This window comes from Acinonyx jubatus, chromosome D1 (genome assembly GCF_027475565.1).
Source record: "Acinonyx jubatus isolate Ajub_Pintada_27869175 chromosome D1, VMU_Ajub_asm_v1.0, whole genome shotgun sequence".
NCBI lineage: Eukaryota > Metazoa > Chordata > Mammalia > Carnivora > Felidae > Acinonyx > Acinonyx jubatus.
The window spans coordinates 70,534,312-70,561,757 of record NC_069390.1 but is presented as its reverse complement, the minus strand read 5'-3'; the positions used below and the strand labels follow the sequence as shown (position 1 = coordinate 70,561,757).

Here is a 27,446-nt window from a genome sequence, read left to right as displayed (position 1 = left end):
CTTAGAATATACATACACAGTATGATTTTATTTATAAACAGTTAAAAAACATACACAAAGCCAAATACACACAAGGGATATATACCATGTGTGGTATAAATAACAGAGAAACTCACAGAAGATTAAAGGAAGTGAGTATCTCTGGCAGAAGATGAAGGCACACTGGTCAGTGGCACACGGAGGAGTCAAAGATATTGGTAATGTTCTTTTTCTTAATTTGGTTATTTGTGGGGATAGTTCTACAAATGTTCATTTCTTTATTATTTTTCACTATACACATATTATATATACCCTTTGACATAAATAAAATATTCGCTAATTTAATAAAAGTAATTATCCTTTATGGTACAGAGCGACTATGTTTACCAGCAGTGCGAGTAGACCAGAGTTGTTCCACTGGCACACTAAGATAGTGCTCTCTCAGCCCTGGGTGGCCAGTAGGGCCAACACAAGTGTTGAACTAGACTTGATTCTCTGATAATGTCACATGGGTGTTTTAATATAGTAGGTGTTCACCTTAATTTAACATTTAGTTCAAACTCAGAATAACCTTATATTATTATTTTTATCTACTTATTTATTTATTTTGAGAGAGAGAGAGAGAGAGCAAGTTGGGGAGGGGCAGAGAGAGGAAGAGAGGGAGAGAGGGAATCCCAGGCAGGTTCTGTGCTGTCAGCGCAAAACAAGGCATGGGGCTCGAACTCACAAGCCATGAGATCATGACCTGAGCCGAAGTCGGACGCTTAATCACCTGAGCCACACAGGTGTCCCTAACCTTCTATTATTATAGAATAAAAATTGTCCATCTTTCTTTTTTGACTCGAAGGGAGAAGAAGAAAGAATGCTAATATGTGTGTGTGTGGGCATGTCTATATACACATACATATACATAGTTTTATGTTTTAGTTTACCAATACACCATAGTGATATACCTACCTATTCAACACGGGTTCTCTGAAGAACCACCTAGGCTACTTCTCTCAGGGTCCCTGCTGCAGCCCGCACTGTAAAGGCTGCAATAGCAATCTGTCTCTTCACTTCTCCCCAGGCCTTGGAAGGATCATCTTTGTTTTTGATGTCAAACAGAGCATCATAAATTCCTGGAAACGACTCCCCTGCATACTTGTTGTGGCTGCTTGGAGCGTAGATGACATGCCTGTTGATAAAGACAGTGTGTTATCTATCTATCTATCTATCTATCTATCTATCTATCATTGTCCAAATGATACACACAAGAGAAAAACAGGATCGCTCTATCAACCCTGGACTGCACAATTCTAATTTCATGATATGAATAAGCCACTCATCAGCTGAATTTCCAAGTTTAGTCACTTCCAAAGACCAGTCTATGAAGTGTGTATTAATTAACTATGTTTTGACTTTTTTTGGTTTTTTACGTTTTTATTTGAAGTCCAGTTAGTCAATGGGGCGCCTGGATGGTTCAGTCAGCTAAGCGGCCGACTTTGCTTCAGGTCATGATCTCACAGTACTTGAGTTCCAGCCCCGTGTTGGGCTCTGTGCTGACAGCTCAAAGCCTGGAGCCTGCTTTGGATTCTATGTCTCCCTCTCTCTCTGCTCCTCCCCCACTTGCACTCTCTCTCTCTTTCAGAAATAAATAAGCATTAATTTTTTTTTTTAATTCCAGTTAATATTAGTTTCAGGTGTACAATGTAGTGATTTAACATTCTATACATTACTCAGTGCTCATGATGAAAAGTGTACTCTTAAACCCCTTCACCTATTTCATCCACCCTCAACCCTCCCTCCTGTTAACCATCAATTTGTTCTCTATAGTTAAGAGTCTGGGGGTGCCTGGTTGGCTCAGTTGGTTAAGCATTCTACTCTTGACTTCCGCTCAGGATATCATGAGATTTCCCCACATCCATGAAATCAAGCCCCACATTGGGCTCTGTGCTGACAGCCTCCTTGGTCTTCTCCCTCTCCCTCTCTCTCTCTCCCTACTTTGCATGTGCTCGCTCTCTCTCTCAAAAATAAATAAATAAACTTTAAAAGAAAAGAGTCTGTTTCTTGTTTTGCCTCTCTGTCTCTTTTTTTCCCTATTCTCATTCGTTTTGTTTCTTAAATTCCACATATGAGTGAAATTATATGGTATTTGTTTTTCTGACTTATTTCGCTTAGGATGATACTCTCTAGCTCCATCCACATCGTTGCAAATGGCAAGCTTTCATTCTTTTTTTAATGTTTATTTATTTTTGAGAGAGAGAGAGAGAGAGAGAGAGAGAGAGAGAAATGGAGCACAAGTTGGGGAGGGGCAGAAAGAAAGGGAGACACAGAATCTAAAGCAGGCTCCAGGCTTTGAGCTGTCAGCACAGAGCCCAATGCAGGGCTTAAACTCATGGACTGCAAGATCATGACCTGAATCGAAGTCAGACGCTTCGCCAACTAAGTCACCCAGGCACCCCAAGATTTCATTCTTTTTAATGGCTGAGTAGTATTCCATTGTAGATACATAACACTTCTTCATTATCTGTTCATCAGTTGATAGACATTTAGGCTGTTTCCATGGTTTGCCTACTGTAGATGATAACACTATAAACACTGGGATGCACGTACCCCTTTGAATTAGTTTTTTGTTTTGTTTTGTTTTTTTATTCTTTGGGTAAAAACCTAGTGGGGCAATTATTGGATTGTAGGGTAGTTCTATTCTTAACCTTTTGAGGAAATTCCATACTGTTTTCCAGAGTGACTGTACCAGTTTGCACTCCTGTCAAAAGTGTAAGAGGGTTTCCCTTTCCCCACAGCCTCACCAACACCTGCTGTTTCTTGTGCTGATGATTTTAGCCATTCTGACAGGTGGGAGGTGATATCTCATTGTAGTTTTGATTTGTATTTCTTTGATGATCAGTGATGTTGAACATCTTTTCTTTCTTTTTCTTCTTTTTAAAAAATGTTTACTTATTTGCTTTTGAGAGAGAAAGAGAGAGGGAATGCACAGGGGAGGGGCAGAGAGAGACAGGGAGACAGAGAATCCCAAGCAGGCTCTGCACTGTTAGCGCAGAGCACAACTCAGGGTTCGAACACATAAACTACAAGATCATGACCTGAGTGGAAATCAAGAGTCAGACGCTTAACCCAACTGAGCCACCCAGGTGCCCTGAGCATCTTTTCATGCGTCTGTTGTCCATCTGTCTGTCTTCTTTAGAAAAATGTCTACTCATGTCTTCTGTCCGTTTTAATTGAATTATAAAGTTCTTTATATATCGAGGATATAAAACCTTTATCTAATTATGTTTTTATTTTAAACAGATGACTTAACGTGGTTCATAGCAACAAAAATAACAAGAGCCACAATAGTTGGCACCTACTAGGGATCATGCTTGTTATATAATTTGCCTATAATTTTTCTAACCCTTGAAAATAAACTCTACAAAGTTGATTTTAGCATTTCAAAAAGGAGGAAATTAAGATATGAGAGATTATGGGATCAGTCTCAAGTTACACTGCAAGTAAGTACTGACTTTTCACTATCTCACTTTACCCCCTGAAATGTAGCACAGTTGTGATTATCAAAGTCCTGTTTGTGGCATGCCAACTTACTACTGTGTTTTTCTCGTTAAAAAGGAAGACACACTAACATGTTAGAATGCCTACCTTAAAGTATGAAGAACTATTAAAAACAACCTTGGAAGTTTAACATGACCTAGGTAGAAGGTGATGTTTTATTAAAAGACCTATGTCAGGGCACCTGGGTGGCTTAGTAGGGTAAGTGTCTGACTCTTGGTTTTGGCTCAGGTCATGATCTCACAGTTCTGTGAGCTCGAGCTCCACAATGGGCTCTGTGCAGCTGGCAGCACAGAACCTGCTTGGAATTCTCTCTCTCTCTCCCTCTACCCTACTCGCACTGCCTCTGTCTGTCTCAAAATAAATTTATAATCTTAAAAAAAAAAGAAAAGAAAAGAAAGATCTATGTCAGTTCATGTAACAGCCCATGAAGGGAAGGATAAGTTCCCAAGCAAAGAGGTAAGGAAAGAGGCACAATCATGCTGCCATTGGGAAATGAGTTACCATGCTTGGATCATGCCCAATTCTGATCCTTTGATAATCTATAAACAGACAGATGGGGCTATTTCTTGTTAGTCAGTGATCTAATTCATTCTGCAACTTTCAGTAGGATCAATCTAATGTTCACCACTGATGTTTATCAGAAATATTTAGGATTGTCAAGAATTAGTAAAAAATGTGAACATTAGGGGAGTAAGTAAATATATATTTATTATATACATTTCACATATATTTATTATGTCTTATATACATACATAAACACAAATATATTTAAAATGAGAGAGGGGCTAAAATTATCTAAACCAAAATATAAGCATAAACTAACTGATGGAATTGGGGATATTTTTATTTCCTACCTGTGACTTTGTGAATCTTCTAAATTTCCTACAATGAACATATATTCTTTTATTATCAGAAGTAAAAAAAAATTAAAAAGAAAGGTATATAGCCATCATATTACATTATATGAAGAAATAATATATTTATCATTTACTATATATATTTTGAAATATTCTATTTGCTTACAAGAAATCAGCTATAGTTTTTCCACAGTGCAAAAAATAAGACAGAATGATATAATCAATAGTCATATTTGTATCCTTACCTATAGAAAGGCCTGTCTGGTAATCCTAAAGGATCAATAAATGCTCGTTCCAAAAACATCAATTGATCATTCATAATTCTCAATAATATTGGGCTAAAAAAGAAAATGAATACAGTTGTCACTTCATGAAAACGTGAACACTACACAGCAAACTAAAATTTCAGAACAAAACAGGGTTTCCTGGGTGGCTCAGTCCATTAAGCATCGAACTCTTGATTTCAGCTCGGGTCACTATCTCACAATTCACGAGATAGAGGCCCACATCAGGTTCTGTGCTGACAACGCAGAGCCTGCTTGGGATTCTCTCTCTCCCTCTCTCTGTGCCCCTCCCTGGCTCACACTCTCTGTCTCTCAAAATAAATAAATAAACTTTAAAAAAGTAAATAATAAAATTCAGAACAAAACTAAACACAACTAATATATCTTAAATTCCTATGATATGCAAATTAAGAACAGCATACACAGTTACATTTAAAGAAACCTATAAAATACTATTCTCCTGGGGCTTGTAAAAGCACATGAAGTTATACTTTCCAATTGAAAAGATGACAGTAATTTTTATTTATTTTGAAATAATAATGAATTGACAAACCTAGGCATTTAAAAATAGGCAAGACTTTTTTCATCTTAGGTATTCTAGTAATCTACTCAAAGTAGTCACTTCAATATGGAATGGGATAGCTCATGAAGAGAAGGATAAGTTCCCAAGCAAAGAGGTAAAGAAGGATAATCTATTAATGTTAATGTAAGGTTCGTGGAAAATTATACATATTTTACCAAATGACAGCTAATGTTTTTATTGTTATTAAAGATAAACTATAATAAACACAAGAAATGGTGTTTACTTTATCCTTTTAACAAGATTTGAATGTCTGCTGTTATCAAATATCAGATACTTCTAGAGACGCCTGGGTGGCTCAGTCAGTTGAGTGACCGACTTCGGCTCAGATTGTGATCTCACGGGTTGTGAGTTCCAGCCCCACGTTGGGCTCTGGGCTGACAGCTCAGAGCCTGGAGCCTGCTTCGGATTATGTGTCTCCCTCTCTCTCTGCCCCTCCCCCACTCATGCTCTGTCTCTGTCTCAGAAATAAATAAACATTAAAAAAAATTTTTTTTTAAATAGCAGATACTTCTCCTGCTATCACAGAATTCATATTCCAAAGAGGGGGGTGTTATTGTAATAAGAATGATTCGATATCATTGAAAATGTATCAAGTTTTGAATAGTTGAACAATGAGTTATTAAATTCAACATATTAATTCTCCTATAATTTAACTATTGAGAACTGTTATTTAATAATTTAATTCTTTATTTTGTTATATTTTAGTTTTAATAATAACTACTGATTCCCATATGCCAATTACTATTCTGAATGGTTATGTAATGTCTTCTTTCTTTTCTTTTCTTTTTAAGTAGGCTCCATGCCCAACATTGAACTCACGACCCTAAGATCAAGAGTCTCCTGCTCTACTGACTGAGCAGCCAGGAACCCCAGTAATGTTTTCTTTAATGTTCAGAGTAATCCTGCAAGTTAGGCAGGAAAGCAGTCCCATTCCATAGCTAAGATAACTAAGACTCAGTAGTTAAATAACATGCCCCCATTCACAACTAGAAAGTTTTAGAATGAAATAGAAGCTCAGCACTATTCTTTCAACTGCACTATGTTGACAAAAGGAAAAATAAAATAACTAAAGGCCCCATAATCTGGTTTGAGCTATTTTTAACATTTATTTATTCAACATCAAGAAGTCAGGTTTTGTGATAGTATCAAGGTAAACTCAGTGTAAACTTTACCTGTGACCACCTCACATAAACTAACAGTGGAGACAACTGCATAAAACACAATTTCAGTAAGATACTAAAGGTTTCTGAACCAAATTCATAAAGCATTACAACAACAACAACAACAACAACAACAACACATGCACACACACCTCTCTCTGGATTTCTGATCTTGAGGCTACCACTGAAAAACCATGCTGTTCCTTGTACAAAGCACAGCCTAGTTTGAAATAGCCCTGGGAGGTAAATGCTGAGGACACAGGATTTAAGTAAATGGGATTTCTGCATTCCAGAAGCATGCTGACCTTCCCAGGACAACCAAAGAACGAATAAGTCTTCAGGTTGAATACTATGTGAATATGAAGGTACCAAGGAGACAACTTTCTGAATCCTTTGATGGATCTAGGGATTGATTCAGCAGAAGCAGAATTAAAGAAGCGTCTTTTCCTTGGATTTCAAAGTCTGGGTTGAGAAATTCAACATTCAGTTTCATGTACTTTAGCCAGCATTTAGTACTATCATGGGTAATTCATTTTTACAGATGTTTCAGGATTTGTAAACATAGTGTGGAGACACAAACTATACCTTAACTACTATTTAGAGAGGATAGGACAAATACAGAAATATCCGAAGTGAAAGCCAAATGTCCTAGAAAACCATAATCTATGCCCATAAGGCATTGTGCCAGCAAGAAGAAGTATCTTTTTTTTTTAAAGATAGAAAATCAACTTCATAGAATATATGGTGTTTGGAATGTCCTTAAAGTTTATTTCTTGTTGTAGATTTTTTTTTTTTTTACCCACATAAAAAATTTGGAAAGAATTGGAAAGTATACGGAAAAAAAACCCTCATGTCCACCCCAGAATAACACAATTATTATACTAATTGGTTTACCTTGAGTTTTTCTCTATATTTGTTCAATAAAAGTATAATCAAACTCTATTTAAATTTTACATATTTTTGCTTGCTTCACATTTTATTATAAATATCTTACATTATATTTCCTTTATAATCATCTATTTTAATGCTTATAAATTATTCAAATTAGTGAACAACTAATTTTTTTTAGTTAATTTCTCCCCTCTTAGGTAATGACTGTTTGGAATTATTCGGTATTATAATTCCTATCTTTCTCTGAGAAGCCCTTTTTCTCTTTCCAAACTTGAAACTCTTTCCTGAAGAAAAAGTCCAAGAAATGGAAATACTATGCCAAAGTCTAAGAACTCTGAAATCGGCTCTTGAAACATTAGCAGTATGAGTTTGTGCTTTTCCAAAGGTTTTTATTTTTTTATTTATTTTCTTTTTCAAAAAGGTTTTCAAAGCAATTCACAATGCTATCAAAAGAGTGTGAGAATGCTGGCTCCAGTGAACCATCTGGGGCAATGTGTACGACCAAGTTTTAAATCATTAGTTGATATGAAGATAGTACAACACTATTTTCATCTGTAATTTTTAACTAGTGGTGAATTTGAAGGTTTTTTGTCTCTTTCTGTACTGGTAGTATCTTCTTTTTAATTGGCTTGCCCATTGCCAACATTTTCAACCTTGTTCTTTTGGATTTTTTTTACCAATTTTCAAAAATATTTTTATGATATTTATTGTATTATTCCCTTTCCATATTTGTGGGAAAAGAGGTTTCCCAGTCTTCTATCTTTGCTTTGGATGATTAATTTTCATATTATTAACCATTTCGGTGTCCTCAAACCTCATTGCTTTCTCATTTCCTTGTTGCGTCTAAACTTGAATTTCACTTCCAAGAAATTTCAATTTTTAGTAAAGAATTCTTCTAACCCATCGCTTATGTTTGCATGTGATGTGAAGTTAGATTTTTGAACTCAACTTCTTATCAGCTGCTAAAAGTCTTACACATCACTATTGTTGAATATGTCTTTCCTCTCCATTTATTTTTGATGTATCCTTCATTATAAATACATTCTTAAATGTCACTCATCTATTTTCGGACCATCTGCTCTTATCTTTCTATGTATTTTTGCATCAGTCCCCAAAGATTTGATATTTGTAACTTCATAATAAATTTAATATACAGAAGATGTTCACTCTCAAAATTCTACTTTAAAAAAATTTCCTTAATACCTTCCCATTATTTTTCTCCCATCTAAAAATTCTGTTCCAATTATCTTTTACTTTTGCGATTTTATACAGAATTGATCCTAAATGCTTACTACTAGAAGAAAAACGGCTTCACAACACTTGTTATGCTGGATAAAGACCTTGTCAGGTGGAAGTGGAAATGAGGAACTCCGAGGTAGTGACATTAAGAAGAGGGAGAAAGAAGGTGTGCTCTGGGAATAGGAGAATTTGGTGGGAGTATGATGTACAAACATTGAAAGAATGAGATAAAACTAGAAAAAGCTGGGGTCACAGAGCGAAGGACCTTCAGGGCGAAGGTGGGAATTTCATAACTATTCAGCTGGTAGTAAAGGGGCACTGGCATTTCCCAGCAGCACAGCCGCCACTCCGAATGTTAGAAATGGGTCTTGGAGATGGGGCACCCGGGTGGCTCAGTCAGTTAAGTGTCCAACTCTTGATCTCCACTCAGGTCATGATCTCACAGTTTGTGAGATCGAGCCCCACGTCAGGGTCTGTGCTAAAGGTGTGGAGCCTGCTTAGGATTCTCTCTCTCCCCGCCCTCTCTCTGCCCCTCCCCTGTTTGTGCTCTCTCTCTCTCTCAAAATAAATAAAAAAATAAAAACTTAAAAAAAAAAAAGGAATGAATTTTGGAGAGATACGGTAGCCCCGTATAGGATGCATTACAGTGGAGACAGAAATCAGCAAATCGCTTTCCAAAGACATTTCAGCAACAAACATGTCAATTAGTATCTCTTTTTCATTGTATCTATTATATGCATAACTTAAAAATGTACAACATACTTGTTTTTGTCCAAGCCTTGGAGTCTCTCACTGAACGTAGAAGCAATTTCTGTAAAATTCTTCACAGCAGAAAAAAGTGAATCTGAAATAGAAACAGGCCCTAATGGCATTGATGAATGGCTTATGCAAGGGAACAATACAGGAAGTTGTCCTCTTTTGCATTTGACAAGGTATTTATAATTAAATATTACAAGATGAGCATCAATGAAATGGAAAGCACTTTTATAGATGTAAACAACGTATCTGATCCCGTGGAATGGCAATAATTAATAAATGGACTAAAGTAGGTCATTGCGTTTTGGAGATTAAATAAAACCCAGAGATAATGAATTTTGAAAGAGGAAGAAGCTTACCAAATGACACACTGTACATTTTCATTTCTTGAGGATGTTTCATTGAAATATTGTAGATTTTGTCAGCATACTTTCTTAAAACTGTAGCATAATCTCGACAGTCAAATGGGAGCACTGTGGAATCGGCCAGTTCAAACACCATCCCTCCTCGAACCTGGGCCACAGTGAGGTGATACTTAAAAGTTGGATCATAGAACTTCTCCACCAGTTCATAAGTTTCATAGACACTGTGATACAGCGGATAGCTCCTGAATTTGTTTGTTGCCTACAAAAAAAAAAAAAAAAAGAAAGAAAGAAAAGAAAAGGAAAAAAACACAAAAAACCAAAAACACAAAATATTTCTCTTGTAAGATAGCTTCTAATAAAATGCAAAGTATCATATTTACTATTAATATTAGTAAAACTGTTTTGGCCAATAACGAATAAATAAAGGAAAGTATTTCAGTGCCTCAATAAGCCACTTACTAATGGGTTAGTATTATAATATTAAAACACACCCCAGGTTTTTAGTAATTAAAAAATATGTGTATACAACATAAATGATAGCATAAAAATTATTTGGAAAGGCCTAACAGTCTTGCCTTCAAGAACACAGGAGATGGGAAAACGTTTTGAAACTTTAAAGACAAGATAATGTTTCATTTCAGTACAAATAATTTAAGAAGGCAGAGAATTGGTAGAGGCAAGGAAATGAGTATTATGTACATATTATATAGGGGAATGTTGCAAATTGTTAATGATTGAAATGCCACGGACAGATCATTCTCTGACAAGCAGTGTGTGAAGTGTGAAGAATGGGCACAGTGAGTTCAGTAATGGATCCAAAGTCTCGCTCAGGAGAGAGAAGGAATGCTCAGACATATCTAAGAAACCAAGAAAATACACAAAAGCCAAGAGGCAAGGACCTTTCCAACTCTGAATTGCTGATTTATGCCTTCTGCCTGTTTTATTTAGCAGCTTATCATTTTAGTTGCTCATTTTTTATTGATATAAAAGAACACTTTATACAGTGGTGTGTTGAAGATACTAAGACTCTAAAATTAACCAGAGTTTGAATCCAGGCTTTAGGATTTATTACCAAATAACTTTTGAGTGTTTATTAACCCAAAGATTCTTAGCCTTTCTTTACTGTAGTTTTCTCACAAGTAAAATGTAGATAATATGAACATCGGTACTCATCACAACCCCCATCTAACCTTCCCTAACTTCCTACCCCAAAGGCAGGATTAAAGATTTCCTGTCTGGGGAGAATAACTAGTCCAAGAGAAAAGACATATAGATTCTCGAATTGTTGCCTCCCCGTGACGCAACCAGAATAGGCATTCTTGATCACTCTCCTCAGAAGCTTCCTATTTGACAAGTGCCACCCTTGTATACAGAACTTCAATCAGCTTGCCTAAAAGACAGGTTGCCAAAGATGACCAGGCATTTGAAAACAGCCTTGACGTGAAAGATACTAGACCAAGCACACAAATTAAAATAAAATCAACTCAGAGTAAGGAGGTACTGTATGGAATGGAGGGAGACAATAATAATGATAATAATAATAATAATAATAATAATAATAAAGATATCATTAAAAATGAATGACAGAATTGAGAAAAATATTCCAGATGGTAAAAAAAAGACACAGATAGAAACAAAAGATAAAATATAAATACATTAGAAAAGAATCCCCAGGTATTAAACAACTACTAATAGTTCAAAAAAGAGGAAAGAGGGAAGAAGTGATCAAAGGAAAAAGTATTCCCTCCAAATGTGAGACATAGGTTTCCAGACCAAAGGCCCACTCTGTGCCCAGCCCAGTGAAAGAAAAAATGTATTAACCAACCAAGGCACAACACATATACCAGGACAACATGAAAGGTATAAAACCTTCCTTTCAAAATATCATAGAACCAGCATGAAAATAGACACATAGGTCAATGAATGAAATAGACAGCCCAGAAATAAATCCATGCATATGTGGTCATTTAATCTATGACAAAAGAGGCAAGAATATACAGTGGGGAAAATATAGTCTCTTCAATAAATGGTGCTGAGAAAACTGTATAGCTACATGCAGAAGAATGAAATTGAACCACTTTCTTATCCCACACACAAAAATAAATTCAAAATGCATTAAAGACTTGAATGGAAGACCTGAAACATTAAAACTCTTAGAAGAAAACATGGTCAGTAAGCTCTTTGACATGGTCTTAGCAATATTTTCTTGGACTGGTATCCTCAGGCAAAGGCAGCAAAGGCTAAAAGGTGTACATAGGACTACATCAAAATAAAAAGTGAAGGAAACAGTCAACAAAAGGAAAAGACAACCTACTGAGAAAGAGAATATATTTGCAAATCATACATTCATTAATGGTTTACTATCCAAAATATATAAAGAACTTTTACAAGTCATTATCAAAAACACAAACAACCAAATTAAAAACTGGGCAAAGGTGGAAAAAAAAAGGGACAGAGGAATAAACATTGAATAAACACTGAATAAACATTTTTTTACAAAGTGTACATACAGATGGCCAACAGACACATAAAAAAATGCTCAACATCACTAATCATCAGAGAAATGCGAATTAAAATCACAATGAGCTATCACCTCATACCCATCAGGCTGGCTATGATCAAAAAGGCAAATATAGAAAATATTGGTGAGGATGTGGAGAAAAGGAAACCCTTGTGCAATATTGCACAGAAAGCAAACTGGTGCAGCCACTGTGGTAAACAGTATGGAGGTTCCTCAAAAATGTAAAAATAGAACTACCATACAATCCAGCAATCCACTGCTGGGTATTTCTCTTAAGAAAAGAAAAACAGGGGCGCCTGGGTGGCTCAGTTGGTTAAGCGGCCGACTTAGGCTCAGGTCATGAGCTCGCAGTCCGTGAGTTCGAGCCCCGCGTCTGGCTCTGTGCTGACAGCTCAGAGCCTGGAGCCTGTTTCAGATTCTGTGTCTCCCTCTCTCTGACCCTCCCCCGTTCATGCTCTGTCTCTCTCTGTCTCAAAAATAAATAAACGTTAAAAAAAAAAAAAAGAAAAACACCATTTCAAAGAGATACATGTACCCCTATGTTCACTGCATCATTACTTACAATAGCCAAGACATGGAAGCAGCCTAAGTATCCATCAATAGATGAACACACACACACACACACACACACACACACACACACACACACACACACAGGAATATTACTCAGCCATAAAGAATGAAATCTTGCCATTTGCAACATGGATGGGCCTAGAGGGTATTATGCTAAGTGAAATAAGTCAGACAGAGAAAGGCAAATACCACATGACTTCCCTTATATGTATAATCTAAAAAACCAAACAACTGAGTAAATAAAACAGAAACGGACTCACAGATACAAAAAAACAAACTCTTGGTTATCAGAAACAGGAAGGGTTAGAGGGCAGGCAAAATAGGTAAAGGGGATTAAGAGGTACAAACTTCCAGTTATAAAATGGAGTTAAGTCATGGAGATGTAATGTACAGCACAGAAAATATAGTCAGTAATATCATAATAACCTTGTATATTGATAGATGTTAACTAGATATTGTGGGGGTCATTTTGTAATGTATAAGAATAGTGAATCACTATGATGCACACCTGAAGCTAATAGGATATTGAATGACAATTATATTTCAATAAAATAAAAAAGAGAAGTGATCAGGGATCAAATAGCAACAGATTTCTCAACAGCAATCCTGAAGGCTGAAAGTCATTGAGTGAGGAGTTCAAAATTCTGAGGATGTAGCATTTTCAACCAAAAGCTTTGTGCCTAGGCAAACTGAAAAAGAATAGTGTGTAGTTGAAATGCATTTCAGACACACAAGGGCTTTAGATTTCATACACCCCTTTCGAGAAGTTCTTGTAGGATGTGCTCCAAAAACAGTAAAGAATAAACAAGAAAAAGGAAGATACAAAATCGAGGAAACAGAAGATGCGAAACAGGAGAGAAATGAAGGTGCTCTCAGATTTCTCAGTGAAGGAAAATTTCACAGGCAAGGATGTACCACAGGCAAAGAGAACAAGCAGAGAATTCAGAGTAACAGGAGAAGATTCCAAGGAAAATGAAATCTGCCAGATGGCTTGATGTTTTTAAATATACTAAAAGTTTGTGGTGAACCAGTTATGGATACATGGAGAAGAAAAAAGATATTCTAATCAACAAGTGTGGTACAAGTATATACTGAGAAAATGCAATGAGGGAAAGTACTTGGGAGTTGGGAGAAAAAGTGATAAAGAGCTAAATGCCATCTTCCCTAATGAGATGTAAACAGATAATACATAACACCGAAAAATAAATAGCAGCATGAGCATATTGTCAGCATGCAGACAGCAGAATAAAACAATTAAAAAGTTGAAAAAATCTGAATCTGTTGAGCAGAATCAGAAGTGGGACAAGCATGGATATGGGATAGGGACCACTGTTTTTCATTACACACTCTTACAGACTGTATGACATTCTATGAACTATGTTCCTAGGTTGCCTTGATAAAAATAAAAACTATAACTGTCATTGTCATCATTAGAAACAACAGTAGCCAAAAAAATTAGGACTTGTATAGGTGTTCATGGTTTATTGTGCTATTCATCATGATAATCTATTGTGAGAAATAAACTTTCATGTTTAATGACTGGGGAGCTAATGACATAAAAATCCAAATATTTGCAGGTCTTGATTATAACTAATTTTGAACGGTAACAGGTAGAGAGGAATCAAAGACAATTTTGACATTTCTAGTGTAAGTAACTGCATGAAAGCAATGCCATCTAATGAAACAGAAAACATATTTAAGGGAGTTCATCAAAGTTCAAGTTCAAAGGCTCAAAATACCAGATGCAGGAACTACTCCATTAGTAGTAGCACCATCTCAACCACATCTGCTTCAAATTCCTCTACTTCTCTACTGCTGAACTCACTTTTTAAAATTTAGAATTATTTATTTAGCTAAAATATATTCATAAATAACCTTGAAAATCTTATTGATAGACTTACCCAGTTTTTAGTGTACCGTGCTCTGCCTGAAGCAATTCCAAGTCTTTGGAAGAACACCTCAAAATCATTACCAGATCCCAACTTGCTAATCCTTATAGGGATTAAAACATGAAATTATTTGAGTAATTTCTTCAGGGAGTACAGATTAAAGATTAATTAAACTCCATTCTTTCTACTATAAATATAATTTTTATTTATAAAAATCATGTTAGGCAAGTAACAACAAAAAATAATTGAGAGGAATATCAATTTTGATCATGGAGTATCTACTTCCTTAAGACTGTTTTGGGTAGTAGTGACCATTGTTCTTTTGGGTTCCTGAACCCAATTCCAACATGTGGAGGGGTGTGTGTGGTGTTTCCCCATACCAGCAACAAGCAATTCTCTGGGATGCCAACTGGGTGTCCTAAAATTCAACTCAATTCTGACACTGAAGATAACACCATACTCCATAAGTGAATGGCTCCATCCCAAAAGACTTCCCCTCCTCTAATTTCAGAAGCCAAAAACAAACCCAAGTGGATTTCTCAACAATGGGCTACAGATTAAAGATTCCCCAGTTCCCCTCCTTGGGTTCGATTAATTTGCTAGAGCTGTTCCCAGAACTGGGAGAAACATTTTATTTACTCGATCAGATCACTGGTTTGTTATAAAAGGATACAACTCAGGAACAGCCAGGTGGAGGAGACGCAAGGGGCAAGATGTGGGGAAAGGGCACAGAGTGCTCCATGCCCTTCCCAGGTGTGCCACTCAATATGGAAGCTCTCTGAACCCTATCTTATGGAAGCTTCATTAGAAAGTCATGATCGATTAAACCATTGCCCATTGCAGATTGATTCAACCTTTGCTCCTAGGGTGGGACTGAAAGTCCCAACCCTCTAATTATGTGGTTGTTTCTCCTGGCCATCAGCACTCATCCTTAGGTGGGGATCCAAAGGTCACCCTGTTAACATAACAAGAGGCACCCTTTCTTTCATCACTTAGAAAATTCTAAAGATTTAAGTTCTCTCTGCCAGGAAAGGGGCCAAAGGTTGAATATATACTTCTTATTATAAATCACAATATCACACCTATGTAAGTTACTTTTTTAAAAAGATTCATTAAAAAAATAATGAAACAAAATAACAAGTTCATTATGCTGGAAAATATTTCCCCTCATTAACTTATTTTACTACCTGTATTTGTTGTGCATGATGAAGTTAAAAGAAACAGAAATTTTTTAGATAACTCAGATGTAAATACTACCCTTAAATTTTTTTTTAAGTATTCATACTCTTTAAAGCTATAATCTCATCTTTAATCAATCTTTATCTCTGAGATATTTATTCCTGTAATTTGCTGTGAAGACACAACCAATACTGAAATGATGCCTATATTTTTCTTAGAGTAACCAAAATATTTGTTAACTGTATGATATTCAGAAAAGAGAAAACGTATCTAGTAACTGGGGGACAGAACTGTGAGGGGAATTACTTTCTACCATACTTTTGACTTACGTAACAGGTGTATATAGTGCTTACTCAAAAAAGAACCATTTCTTGATGGCCTACAGATTTAACTTCAAAACACAATAATATTTTATTTGTGAACCAAAGCATTGCCTTTCCTTTATCATTGAGAGAAAATACACTTTCATTTTCAACACAACCCCCTACTGTATGCAACAGAGACTCTTGTTTGCATGGTTACCTGGGCATGCCACTGAACTCAGGGGAAGGACTTTTTTCATTCCAGCTCTCATAAAGAGATTTGCCTTCAAAGCCTTCATCAGGGCTTTGGAGCTACACAGGTTAAATGGGAAAAAAAGAGAATACTTACAAATCAGATATTTTAAAATCAAAATGTCCATCAGTCAGGGAATGAATAGCTAAACTATATTCAGCAAAACAAGTGATGCAATTCATATTATTAGCAGTCATTAAGAATTACAATAATGAATTTCTGACAATATGGTAAAATGCTCATGCTATTATATACAGGTGGAGCTACTATAAGAAAAAAAAAAAACCATGACGTGTATGGAAAAGAAGGCCTAATTATTACCAAGCCATCATATTCAAATGAACAGTCCTATTATAAGATTTTTTTGGTCTATTTTTTTCTGAATGCATGAAGGCTGCTCTCTAAAACAGACTTCTCTTATAAAAAAGAAAATGAAAGGAAGCAAGGTGGTTAAGAGAAGGTATTTCTTTTAATATCACTTCTTGCCAGTAAGGTCGCTAAAGGTCATTAAATAATACATAATAAAAACAAATGCATTAATATTGGGTATTTATTGTAATTTCAATAAATACTGGGCTTTAACTATATTTTCTGGTTTTACTGATGAGAAAACTGAGGGAGAAAAATATGACCAATTATTGAATTCTAAACCTATACTTGACATCTAGAACATTAGATGTTATCCCAAAAACATTTTGCAAACTCAACTTCAATTAATGTTCTATAGCTATTCACAGGTTATCTATTAAACATTATATGGTACACAATAGTTTTTATTTTATATTTAATAAAAGTCCTATGTTCTGGTTTTCAACAAATTCAATTTTCAAAAATTAATAGAGTACCTATATTGTTTAAGACTTTTAGTGAATGCCATGAAAACAAAGCTCAAAAAGACACATTAGATACTTTCTAATAGTGGGAACTAGAAGTAAAAATGTGAAATTCAATGTGCTAGGTATGTGCAAAGGTCTATGGGAATACAAATAAATCTGCATAAGGATGGGGAGAGAATCAGAAATTATGTCAACATCTTAACTTGCAAAATATGAATAAATAAAGCCACAAAATAATTTCACTCGAGCTTATAAATTTACACAAAATCTTGATATAAGGGACAGTACCACTCCGTTTATTCTAGGAAATGCAAATTTAGAGGTTGAGCTTCTGACTTCGGCCCAAGTCATGATCTCACGTTTGGTGGGTTCAAGCCCCTTGTCGGGCTCTGTGCTGAAGCTCAGAGCCTGGAGCTTGCTTAGGATTCTGTCTCCCTCTCTCTCTGCCCCTCCCCCACTCACACTCTGTCTCTCTCTTTTTGTCTCTCTCTCTCTCTCAAAAATAAACATTAAATTTTTTTTAAAAAGAAATGCATATTTAGAATAGTGTAGAAATACGTAACTATATTTTCAGTTCATCACTAAAATTTAAAATGCTATGAATCCCTCTCCCCCAATAAACAAAACAGAATAACACAGACTGCCAAAACTGTCAAGCATCGAATCTGACTTAGAGTGCTGCGTTTGCAATTGTCCCTGGGTGCCACCAAACCACCCAGAAAACAAATATAACTGCCAAGCTTCCTCAGCATTTACCTTAAATTACATGAATGGTGAAATTTCTCTGAAATACCCTGTTTTCAGGTATTACAGTTTTTATACATTTCATGGAAACTGATAAAAACTATAGGAAAATGATGCAGATCTTGAGTAATGACATAAATACATTTTTTTCAAATTAATTTGCTTCTATTCCTATAGGGGAAGTTAAGTTATAAGATGAAATTCCATGCTTTTGAAACCAAAGGTTAGTGATATTAAAATCCGTATCTGAAGGGCAATAATTGTGTTTTTCTTGGTATTTATACTTCAGTTGGTAATTCCATTAAATAGGCAACTCTTTTTTTTTTCCTTTCCAGTTCAAATCAGATAATTAACAATAAAAACAAAAATCTGCCATGCAACTTCTTCATTATGACTAACTTTAGTCCCAGTGGGTTTAGGAGCAGGACAACTAAAGTGAAGAGTTGCCTGTCAGTCCTACAGGAATTCAGGCACTGTCTCCAGCAGGTTCTGTATCTTGTGCCTCTGTCAGAACTAACAGAACTTTAGCTGTCAGCCCAGGTCAGTGGGGCTCAGTGGAATGCAGCTCAAGTCAGGAAGTCAGAAAGGGGGGTACATGGTCTCACTTAGCCTCTGCCCCAAATTGATTTGACCTTGGAGTCAGTACTTGGTGTTTTTACACATACTCCTTCTCAATCACTTAGAAACTTTAACTCTTCCTGCATCCTGGGATAACTGGTATCATGATATGAAGGAGTATAAAGCAGTTTTAAAATTAAGGACTTAAACCATAGGACCAAGTCCTGGTTCAGCTACTGCACAAGTTGTGTGACTCTGGTGGCTAATGCTTTTTGATCTCAGTGTTCTCCATTTCACATGGGGATGGTAGACACAATGCTATCCAAAGGCTACTTCAGGGCAGTTGGGGAAAATGGGATAACACGTGTACATAGTTTATTCGATGCAATGTTCTCTGGAGTGGGTATTTGCTCTATGAGAAAAAGACAAGCTATAAAACAAGGCAGCTGCTTAACATAATAATGGTATCTCAATGAAACACCATTTGTAGAACTCAAATTTTCTAAAATTATATGTAATTATTTTTACCTCCTTTGTTAGGCTGTATACCAAGCTGTACATCAGTGGGGAGCAATCAACTCGTAGGGTATAGTTTCCTTAAAGATAAAGAAAGAATGGTTTTTTTATTTCATTTACTTCATTCTTTCATTCAAAGACCAGTGTTAACTCTTTAGCCAGAAAGATCCTTTTAGAACCTAAGTCCAATCAAAACCCTCCAACTCATGACTCAATAAAAGTCATCATACTTACCTTGGTCCTCAGTTCCATACAAGAAACAACCCCCGTCACCTCTTCAAATCTTCACATCCCACTCTACCCAAGCAGGGACCTTCTCAGGGTCTTTGCACATACTGTTCCTTCAGCCTGGAACAGCATTCTGCATTACATCTGCATGACTTAAAACTCCCCCACTTCACTTAGACCTCTAATGTCATGTTTTCTGAGAGTTGTCCCCTGAACACCCTACCTAAAGGAGCACCCTCTCTTCCCTTCATCCTAGCTACTCTTTCTCTCTTGACCTTGGATTATTTTTCTCCTTATTAGTTACCTCCCACATGTGTTAAATATTTGCCTTTTTATTTGCCATCCTCACACCAGACTGTAAGTTCCATGGGAACAGGTAGTCTTTTTATTTGTTGCCATATCCCCAGGGCTTAGTACAGTCTTGGCATTTAGCATTCACCCAATAAATATCTGTTGTAAAAATGCATTTGTAAGGCAGGTGCTCTCCATCTAGTTATGAATACAGAGCAGAGATGGGGTTCCCATTCCTCAGGAATTCTATGTCTGACGAGCTTGAGAATCTTGCAAACCAGCCAGGAGAGGTGCCCTCAAGTAGCTGTGGGAGCACAGCGAGGAGAGACTAGAACAGGCTGGGGGCCTGGGGAAGGGGAAGTTAAGACAACTTCATCAAGGAATAGCCTGTACAAATGCCCAGAAATATAAAAGTACATGATGTGCTCAGAGAATGGCCAGAAACTCTTATCTCAAAGCTTAAGATCCATGTCTAGGAACGGCAAAAGTTGAGGCTTTAAAAATAAGTAGACACCCCAGCAGAATTGTTCCTGAAACTTGAAAGGCTGGTTCTAAAATTCAACTGATGGGGCACCTGGATGGCTCAGTCGGTTAAGCATCCGAATTCCGCTCAGGTCATGATCTCACTGTTCACGGGTTGGAGTCCCTCATCAGGCTCTGTGCTGACAGCTCAGAGCCTGGAGCTGCTTCAGATTCTGTGTCTCCCTCTCTCTCTGCTCTCCCTTATGCTCTCCCCCCCCCCCCAAAATAAATTAAAAAATTAAAATAAAATAAAATTCAACTGGAAGAAGAAATATGCACAAATTTTAGCTACCGCAATTTTTAAAACAGATAAATAGCCAGTAAGAGTGTAAACCAGAGGGTCAGAGAGATAGTTTGGCAGCATTTATCGCAATGTATTGCACATATACCATGAGCAAGCAATGGTACTGTAGTTCTCCACTCTCGACTTGTGTAGAAAAATGTAAGGCAGGCAAATAAAAAAGATATTGACTGCAACAAATGGAAACCATCTGACCATCAGCTGGAGAACTGAGACATAAATTGTTCTGTTGAATACACTGAAGAAGTTTAATTTTCAAGTGGAATAAATCTATATACACTGACATGGAAAGTTTTCCATAATATGCTGTTGCATGAAAAAGGCGAGATGCAGGACCATTTAGCCTGTAAGATGTAATATGTAATGAAAACCTGTATAAGGTAGTGAGGGGGAACAGAATATAGGGATAAGAAGATAAAGTTGACCAGCTTGATTTGAGTTTCAGCTCAATCCTTTACTAGCTGTGTGATCTTGGGAAAATTACTTAATCCCTCTGAATTCACAGTTTCCTCTTCTACACAAGGGAGACAATAAAGTACTCACCTCAGTGGATGATTGTGAGTATTAAATAAATTTTTACACATAAAGCCCTTAAGAGAGTACCTCCGACACTGTTGATAGGTTGTGTGAGCTGAGTTCTATATATGAATGTCAGTATGATGGAAACACCCCAAACTGAGAACAGTAGTACCTTCAGAGAGAGGGCTGAGTTTGACATTTGTAAAGATTTTTGCTTTGTCTGTAAATTTTGCATTTTAACATGAGAAAGCCAGTGTATCACTTATTGTGTTATTTTAAAAAGTCATACTTAATAAGATTTTAAATATAAACCAAAGTAAGGTAAGTGGTGTCCTAATCTTAGGGTAACATGTGTGTCATTTGCTCTGGGTCTTGAAAATGATGGGGAGACCATGCAGCATTTTAAGGCAAGGAGTGACGTAATCAACAAATTCCAATGATTTAAAAATATACATTAAAAATCAAATCTTGCAAACAAAGCTAACAAGAAAGAGAACAATATTCTGCTTTTGAGAAATATATGTTTATGTATTTATTCTGTGTAGTGAAGGGGTTTCATCCTACCATGTGTTTGTTTTTAAGTATGGGTAATAGTTCCAAGCTAATATTTTTGAACTTTTACCCTGTGCAAGGCACAGGTGTGGGGGTTTTGTAAATATTAACCTCTTTTGCCCTTCTAAGAGCCTTTGAGGTATATGTTCTTGGCAACTCTATTTAGAGCTGAGAAAACTGAGACACAGAAGATAAGTAACAAGCTGAGGTCATACAAGTAGGAAGTGGCTGTGCCGCGAATAAGGCCACACCCTTCACCATGGCCATAAGAGGAGGGGGAAAGGATTACTGAACTGCACTGTGTGAGCCACCTTGGGGACGATGCAATTTAGACACCTGGACAAAGAAGAAATGTCAATGCCAACATGCCTCTGTCAAAAGGCATTGTCTCAATTATTGTGGATGTGATAAGTTTATCAATATACTGCCAAAAAGATTCTCCAAGTCTACCCTTCATTGACTCATTCTTTGCTGCACGAATGCAACTCATGTGTCTTTAACAAGACATTAGGAAACCAGGAGTTATCAAGAAAGATCCTGTCTGTTACTTGCTGAAGAATATAGCCTAGTAACAGAAGTAGTCTGTAAAGCAAATAACTGTTTAGTAATGGTCATGAGGAGAGCTACAGACATGGCTTCCCTGAAAAAGTACCATTTCAGGAAGACTGTAAGGGTAAGAATGAAACAGATAGAGTGAGTGTGGAACAGCCATCCTAGTACAAAGAACAGCAGCTGCAGTGTCTGGGAAGTTGCATGTAGTCAAGAACAGATAGATGAATGGGTATGGAGGGTAGTGACAACAGACTGCTCGATCTTGGAAATAGACCTGAGAATGTCCTTTCGATTGAATCTCTACTTATCCAAAGCAGATCCATTCTTAAAGGCCAGTCTTGAGTGTCTATCTCATTTCTCAAGCCTTTCCTGAACTTGCTACTCTTCTCTCCTCTGAACTCTCAGACCAGACTCATTATAGCCTTCTTATAGTACCTGCATATATTAGAATCCTAGACTAATTTATTTCCTCATTTGTACTGAGTCACAAACTTCCAAGTGCAAGACTTACTAAGTTCTGATTCCTCTGAAATACTGGAAAATTCATTGCATACAGAAGGTCTCAGTAACTATTTCTTGAATAGGAGGAAAAAATATTTAAGAGAACATATACCTGGACGTCAGTATTTCTTCCCAAATCTATCCACATGATATGATAAAACTAGCATTATATTTAAATTACACTTTTTTGCTACCCCATTCTAAAATCACAGAAATCTTCCGTTCTATGATTTATTGATTCATTTAACAGGTATTTACAATCCCTAGTGCAGACAAGGTAATCTGCCAGGTGAAGCAAATCAGAGAGCGCTGCTTTCCCAGATGAGCACTCTAGGTCTCACAGCTGCTGTGAGGCAAGGGTGGCATCCCAACACATGGGATGGATTTGCCTTCCTTATTAGTGCATAATTTATGAACTAAATGGCTGTTACTACCATGATCACACCTTTTCCTACAAGACCAATGAGATTCACCTTCTATAGAAGAATCAGCATTAATATAGGCCACACCACGCTCTTGAAGGAGTCTGGAATTCTCCTACAATAAAAAAAGAAAGAAAAGCATAAATATATACCATAATCTCCCCCTAAAACAATCATCTCTACATTTGCTGTGTGCCGCTTTCTGAATTAAGCTGACCACAAAACTGATATGTAGGATTCTCAAAGTGAGTTTGTTTGAAAGAATTTAAGTAAAGACTACTGCTAAGAAATAATAGGCAAAACATTTTTAAGACTAAAAATTAAAATGAACCTTTCCATCTTAATATGGTAAATAGAAAAGGAGTTGATTGCTTAACCATACCATAGTTTATCCTTTAAGAAATTCTCTTAGCAAACATGAATGACCTAAGAAAGAAAATCTGTGAGTGGAAATTTTCCCATGATTTTTTTTTAAATTGAAATAGAGATTATTACCCAATTCTCAGGGAATAAATAATCTCAAATTTATGGGTTAAAACTATGTGAGGTTTCTTTCTGGTCTATACTCAGAAGCATGAAGTTCTCCTGTAGGATACCACCACCTACTGGTCAAGAGTGATCATTGCACAACTTTAAAATGCTGACAAAAAGTGCAGCAGGTTTTTTGAGCTATTAAGTGGATTTGAGTCTTCAAAACATGCAATTTCCTAAGCGTCCTGACAGTAAGAAAGAAAGTGGAAAAGATTTGCAACTGTTGGTAGGGAAAACAATTGAAAGAGATAAATAAACCTCAAAATATTTAGGCTTTTCCTGATGCCACCATAAATCTTTCCTGTCTTTAAGAACACTTTTTTTTTTCCCCAAAGAAAATTGAAGTTTACAGGGCTTCTCCTAATTCCTAGAGAATATAATAGGAGCCAAATACGTTTTAAAGCATTACTGGAAGTAAACGAGATAAATTTTAAGTTTACCTATATTTACAGCTAATGCTTCTATTACACAAAGCCAATAATATATGCAAGTAAAATTAATTTATTTAAAATTTTAAATCCAGTATAGTTAACATACAGTGTTATATAAATTTCAGGTGTATAATATAGTGATTCAACAATTCAACAATTATTCAGTGCTCATCATGATAAGTGTACTTTTAAATCCCCTTCACCTATTTCACCCATCCCCCCACCCTCCCCTCTGGTAGCCATCAGTTTGTTCACTACAGTTAAGTCTCTTTCTTGGTTTCTCTCTCCTCTCTCTCTTCCCTCGTTGTTTGTTTTGTTTCTTAAATTTCACATATGAGTGAAATCATATGGTATTTGTCTTTCTCTGACTGACTTATTTCACTTAGCATTATACTCTCTGGATCCAACCATGTTGTTGCAAATGGCAGGATTTCATTCTTTTTGTGGCTTAATAATATTCCATTACATATATATGTGTGTGAGTATATATATATATATATATATATATATATATATACATATATATATATATACACCACATCTTGTTTGTCCATCTATTAATGGACACTTGGGCTGCTTCCATAACTTGGCTATTGTAAATAATGCTACTATAAACATAGAGTGCATTAATCTTTTTGAATTAGTGTTTTTTGTATTCTTTCAGTAATTACCCAGTTGTGGAATTACTGGATTATAGGGTAGTTCTATTTTCAATTTTTTGAGGAGCCTCCATACTGTTTTCCACAGTGGCTGCACCAGTTTACAGTCTGACCAACAATGCATGAGGTTCCTTTTTCTTCACATCTTGCCAACACTTTTGATTTTAGCCATTCTATCAGGTGTGAGGTGATCCTTCATGGTTTTGATTTCCATTTCTTGGTGATAAGTGATGTTGAGCATCTTTTCATGTGTCTGTTGGCCATCTATATATCTTCTTGGGAGAATGCCTGTTCATGTCTTCTACTTATTATTATTATTTTTTTATCAGATTACTTGTTTTTGTGTGTGTTGAGTTGTAATAGTTCTTTGTATATTTTACAAATATCTGCTCCCATTCAGTAGGTTGTCTTTCAGTATCATTCATGGTTTCCTTTGCTGTTCAGAAGGTTTTTATAATGATGTAATCTCAATAGTTTATTTTTGCTTTTGTTTCCTTTGCCTCAGGAGACATATTGAGAAAAAATGTTGCTATGGCCGATGTAATAGAAAGTACTGCCTTTGCTCTTTTAGGATTTTTATGGTTTCAGGTCTCACATTTAGGTCCTTAATCCACTTTGAGTTTATTTTTGTGAATGATGTAAGAAAGCGGTCTTTGTCAAAGGCTAATTGACCATATAATTGTGGGTTTATTTTTGGGCATTCTATTCTATTCTACTGATCTATGTGTCTACTTTTGTGCCAGTACCATACTGTTTGGATTACTACAGCATGGTAGTATAACTTCAAATTTAGAATTATGATACCTCCAGCCTTGATACCTCAACCTGTAGATTGCTTTGCAGCAATCTGCATATATGTCTATATGCCATCTGCATATAGTGAAAGTTTTGCTTCTTCCTTACCAATTTGGATGCCTTTGATTCCTTTCTCTTGTCCAATTGCTATGGCTAGGCCTTCCAGTTCCATGTTGAATAAAAATGGTGAGACCTCCTTGTTTTGTTCTGGACCTTGGGTGAAAAAAGTTTTGTTTTTCACTATTTAGTATGATGTTCAGCTGTGGATTTTCATTATTATGTTGAAGTATGTTCCCTCTAAACCTACTTCGTTGAGGGTTTTCATCATGAATGGATGTTGTATTTTGTCAAATGCTTTTCTCCATCTGTTAAATGATTATATAGTTTTTATCCATTCTCTTGTTGATATGATGTATCACGTTGATTGATTTGCAAATATACCACACAGGAATAAAACCCACTCAATCATGGTGAATGACTTTTTAAATGTATTTTTGGATTCAGTTAGCTAACATTTTGTTGAGGTTGTTATTTCTTCTCTTTCATCTCTGATTTTGAGTACCCTCTCTCTTTCTTTGTTTTTTGGGTTTTTTTGTTTTGTTTTTTGTTTTTGTTTTTTTTTTATGAGTCTAGCTAACGGTTTACCAACTTTATTGATCTTTTCAAGAAGAAGCTGGTGGTTTCATTGATCTGTTCTATTATTATTATTATTTTTTGTTTCTATTTTGTTTATTTCTGCTCTGATCTTTATTATTCCCTTCCTTCTACTGATTTTGGATTTTGTTTGTTCTTGTTTGTTCTTCTTTTTCTCCTTTTGTTTGAGATTTTTCTTGCTTCTTGATTTAGGCCTATATTGCTATAAACTTCCCTCTTAGAACTGCTTTTGCTGCATCCCAAAGATTTTGGACCATTGTGTTTCATTGTCATTTGTCTCCACGTGTTTTTTTAATTTCTTCTTTGATTTCTTGGTTGACCTATTCATTGTTTAGTAGCATGTTGTTTAACCTCCATGTTTTGTGGTCTTTACAAAATTTTTTCTTGTGGTCGATTTCTAGTTTTATAGCATTGTGGTCAGAAAAGATGCATGGTATGACTTTGATCTTTCGGAATTTGTTGAGGCTTGTTTTGTGGCCTAATATATGACCTATTCTGGAGAATGTTCCACGTACACTTGAAAAGAATGGTCCAGTGTGTCATTCAAAGCCCCTGTTTCCTTTTTGATTTTTCTGATTGGATTATCTATCCACTGATGTAAATGGGGTGTCCCCTACTAGCATTGTATTATTATCAATTAGTTCCTTTATGTTTGTTATTAACTGCTTTATGTATTTGGGTGCTTTCATTTTGGGCACATAAATATTTACAATTGTTGTATCTTCTTATAACTGTATCTTTTATGACTGTATACTGTCCTTTGTCTCTTATTACAGTCTTTGTTTTAAAGTCTACTTTGTCCACTGTATTACTACCCCAGATTTCTTTTCACATCCATTTGTATAAATGTTTCTCCATTCTTCATTTTCTATCTGCATATGTCTTGAGGTCTAAAATAAGTACCTTTTAGGCGGAATGTAAATGGGCCTTGTTTTTTAATCCATTCCATTCCCCTTTGTTTTTAGATCAGAGTGTTTAGTCCATTTACATTCAAAGTAATTATTGATGGGATGTAACTTACTGCCATTTTGTTACTTGTTTTATGGCTGTTTTGCAGTTTTTCTCTGTTCCTTTCTTTGCTCTCTCATGGTTCGTTGGCTTTCTTTAGTGAAATACTTGGATTCATTCCTCTTTATTTTTCGCAAGTCTATTACTAGTTTCTGATTTGTGATGACCATTTGGTGTGTGTATAACATCTGCATAAAGGTAAATTTACTTTTAAAGGTGCCTATCAAATATTCTGCAGTGAGACTTTCTACCGCATTTTTAGCATGATTTAATTTAGAGTCAGTCATTAGGATATAAGGAACATAAATCTGAAAAGTATACCTTACTGTATAAGCTCAAGGGGTTATTTTAATGTGGTTAGCTTTAGTAGTTAATTTGCAAAGGGTAATAGAAATGTGAAACCTTATTTTGATGTTTGGTTTCTAGTGAGTTTACTTATTTGCCATAAA

General features: G+C 36.0%; 1 protein-coding gene across 4 annotated transcripts in view; it reads right to left on the bottom strand.

The window, feature by feature from the left end:
• FOLH1 (folate hydrolase 1) overlaps window positions 1–27,446 on the bottom strand; it is a 68,517-nt gene that overhangs the window by 2,027 nt on the left and 39,044 nt on the right. For 2 of the 4 annotated variants that reach the window (XM_053203778.1, XM_027040006.2), the window contains 8 exons: window positions 22,971–23,034; window positions 19,044–19,111; window positions 16,345–16,436; window positions 14,656–14,746; window positions 9,655–9,919; window positions 9,302–9,401; window positions 4,628–4,720; window positions 10–1,156 (listed from right to left, as the gene is read on the bottom strand). In XM_053203778.1, the coding sequence (XP_053059753.1) occupies window positions 967–1,156; window positions 4,628–4,720; window positions 9,302–9,401; window positions 9,655–9,919; window positions 14,656–14,746; window positions 16,345–16,436; window positions 19,044–19,111; window positions 22,971–23,034 (963 nt within the window). In that variant the 3' untranslated portion in view covers window positions 10–966. Of the gene's footprint in view, window positions 1–9; window positions 1,157–4,627; window positions 4,721–9,301; window positions 9,402–9,654; window positions 9,920–14,655; window positions 14,747–16,344; window positions 16,437–19,043; window positions 19,112–22,970; window positions 23,035–27,446 lie in introns of those variants that run through there. The other 2 variants (XM_053203777.1, XM_027040007.2) reach the window with 2 other exon arrangements.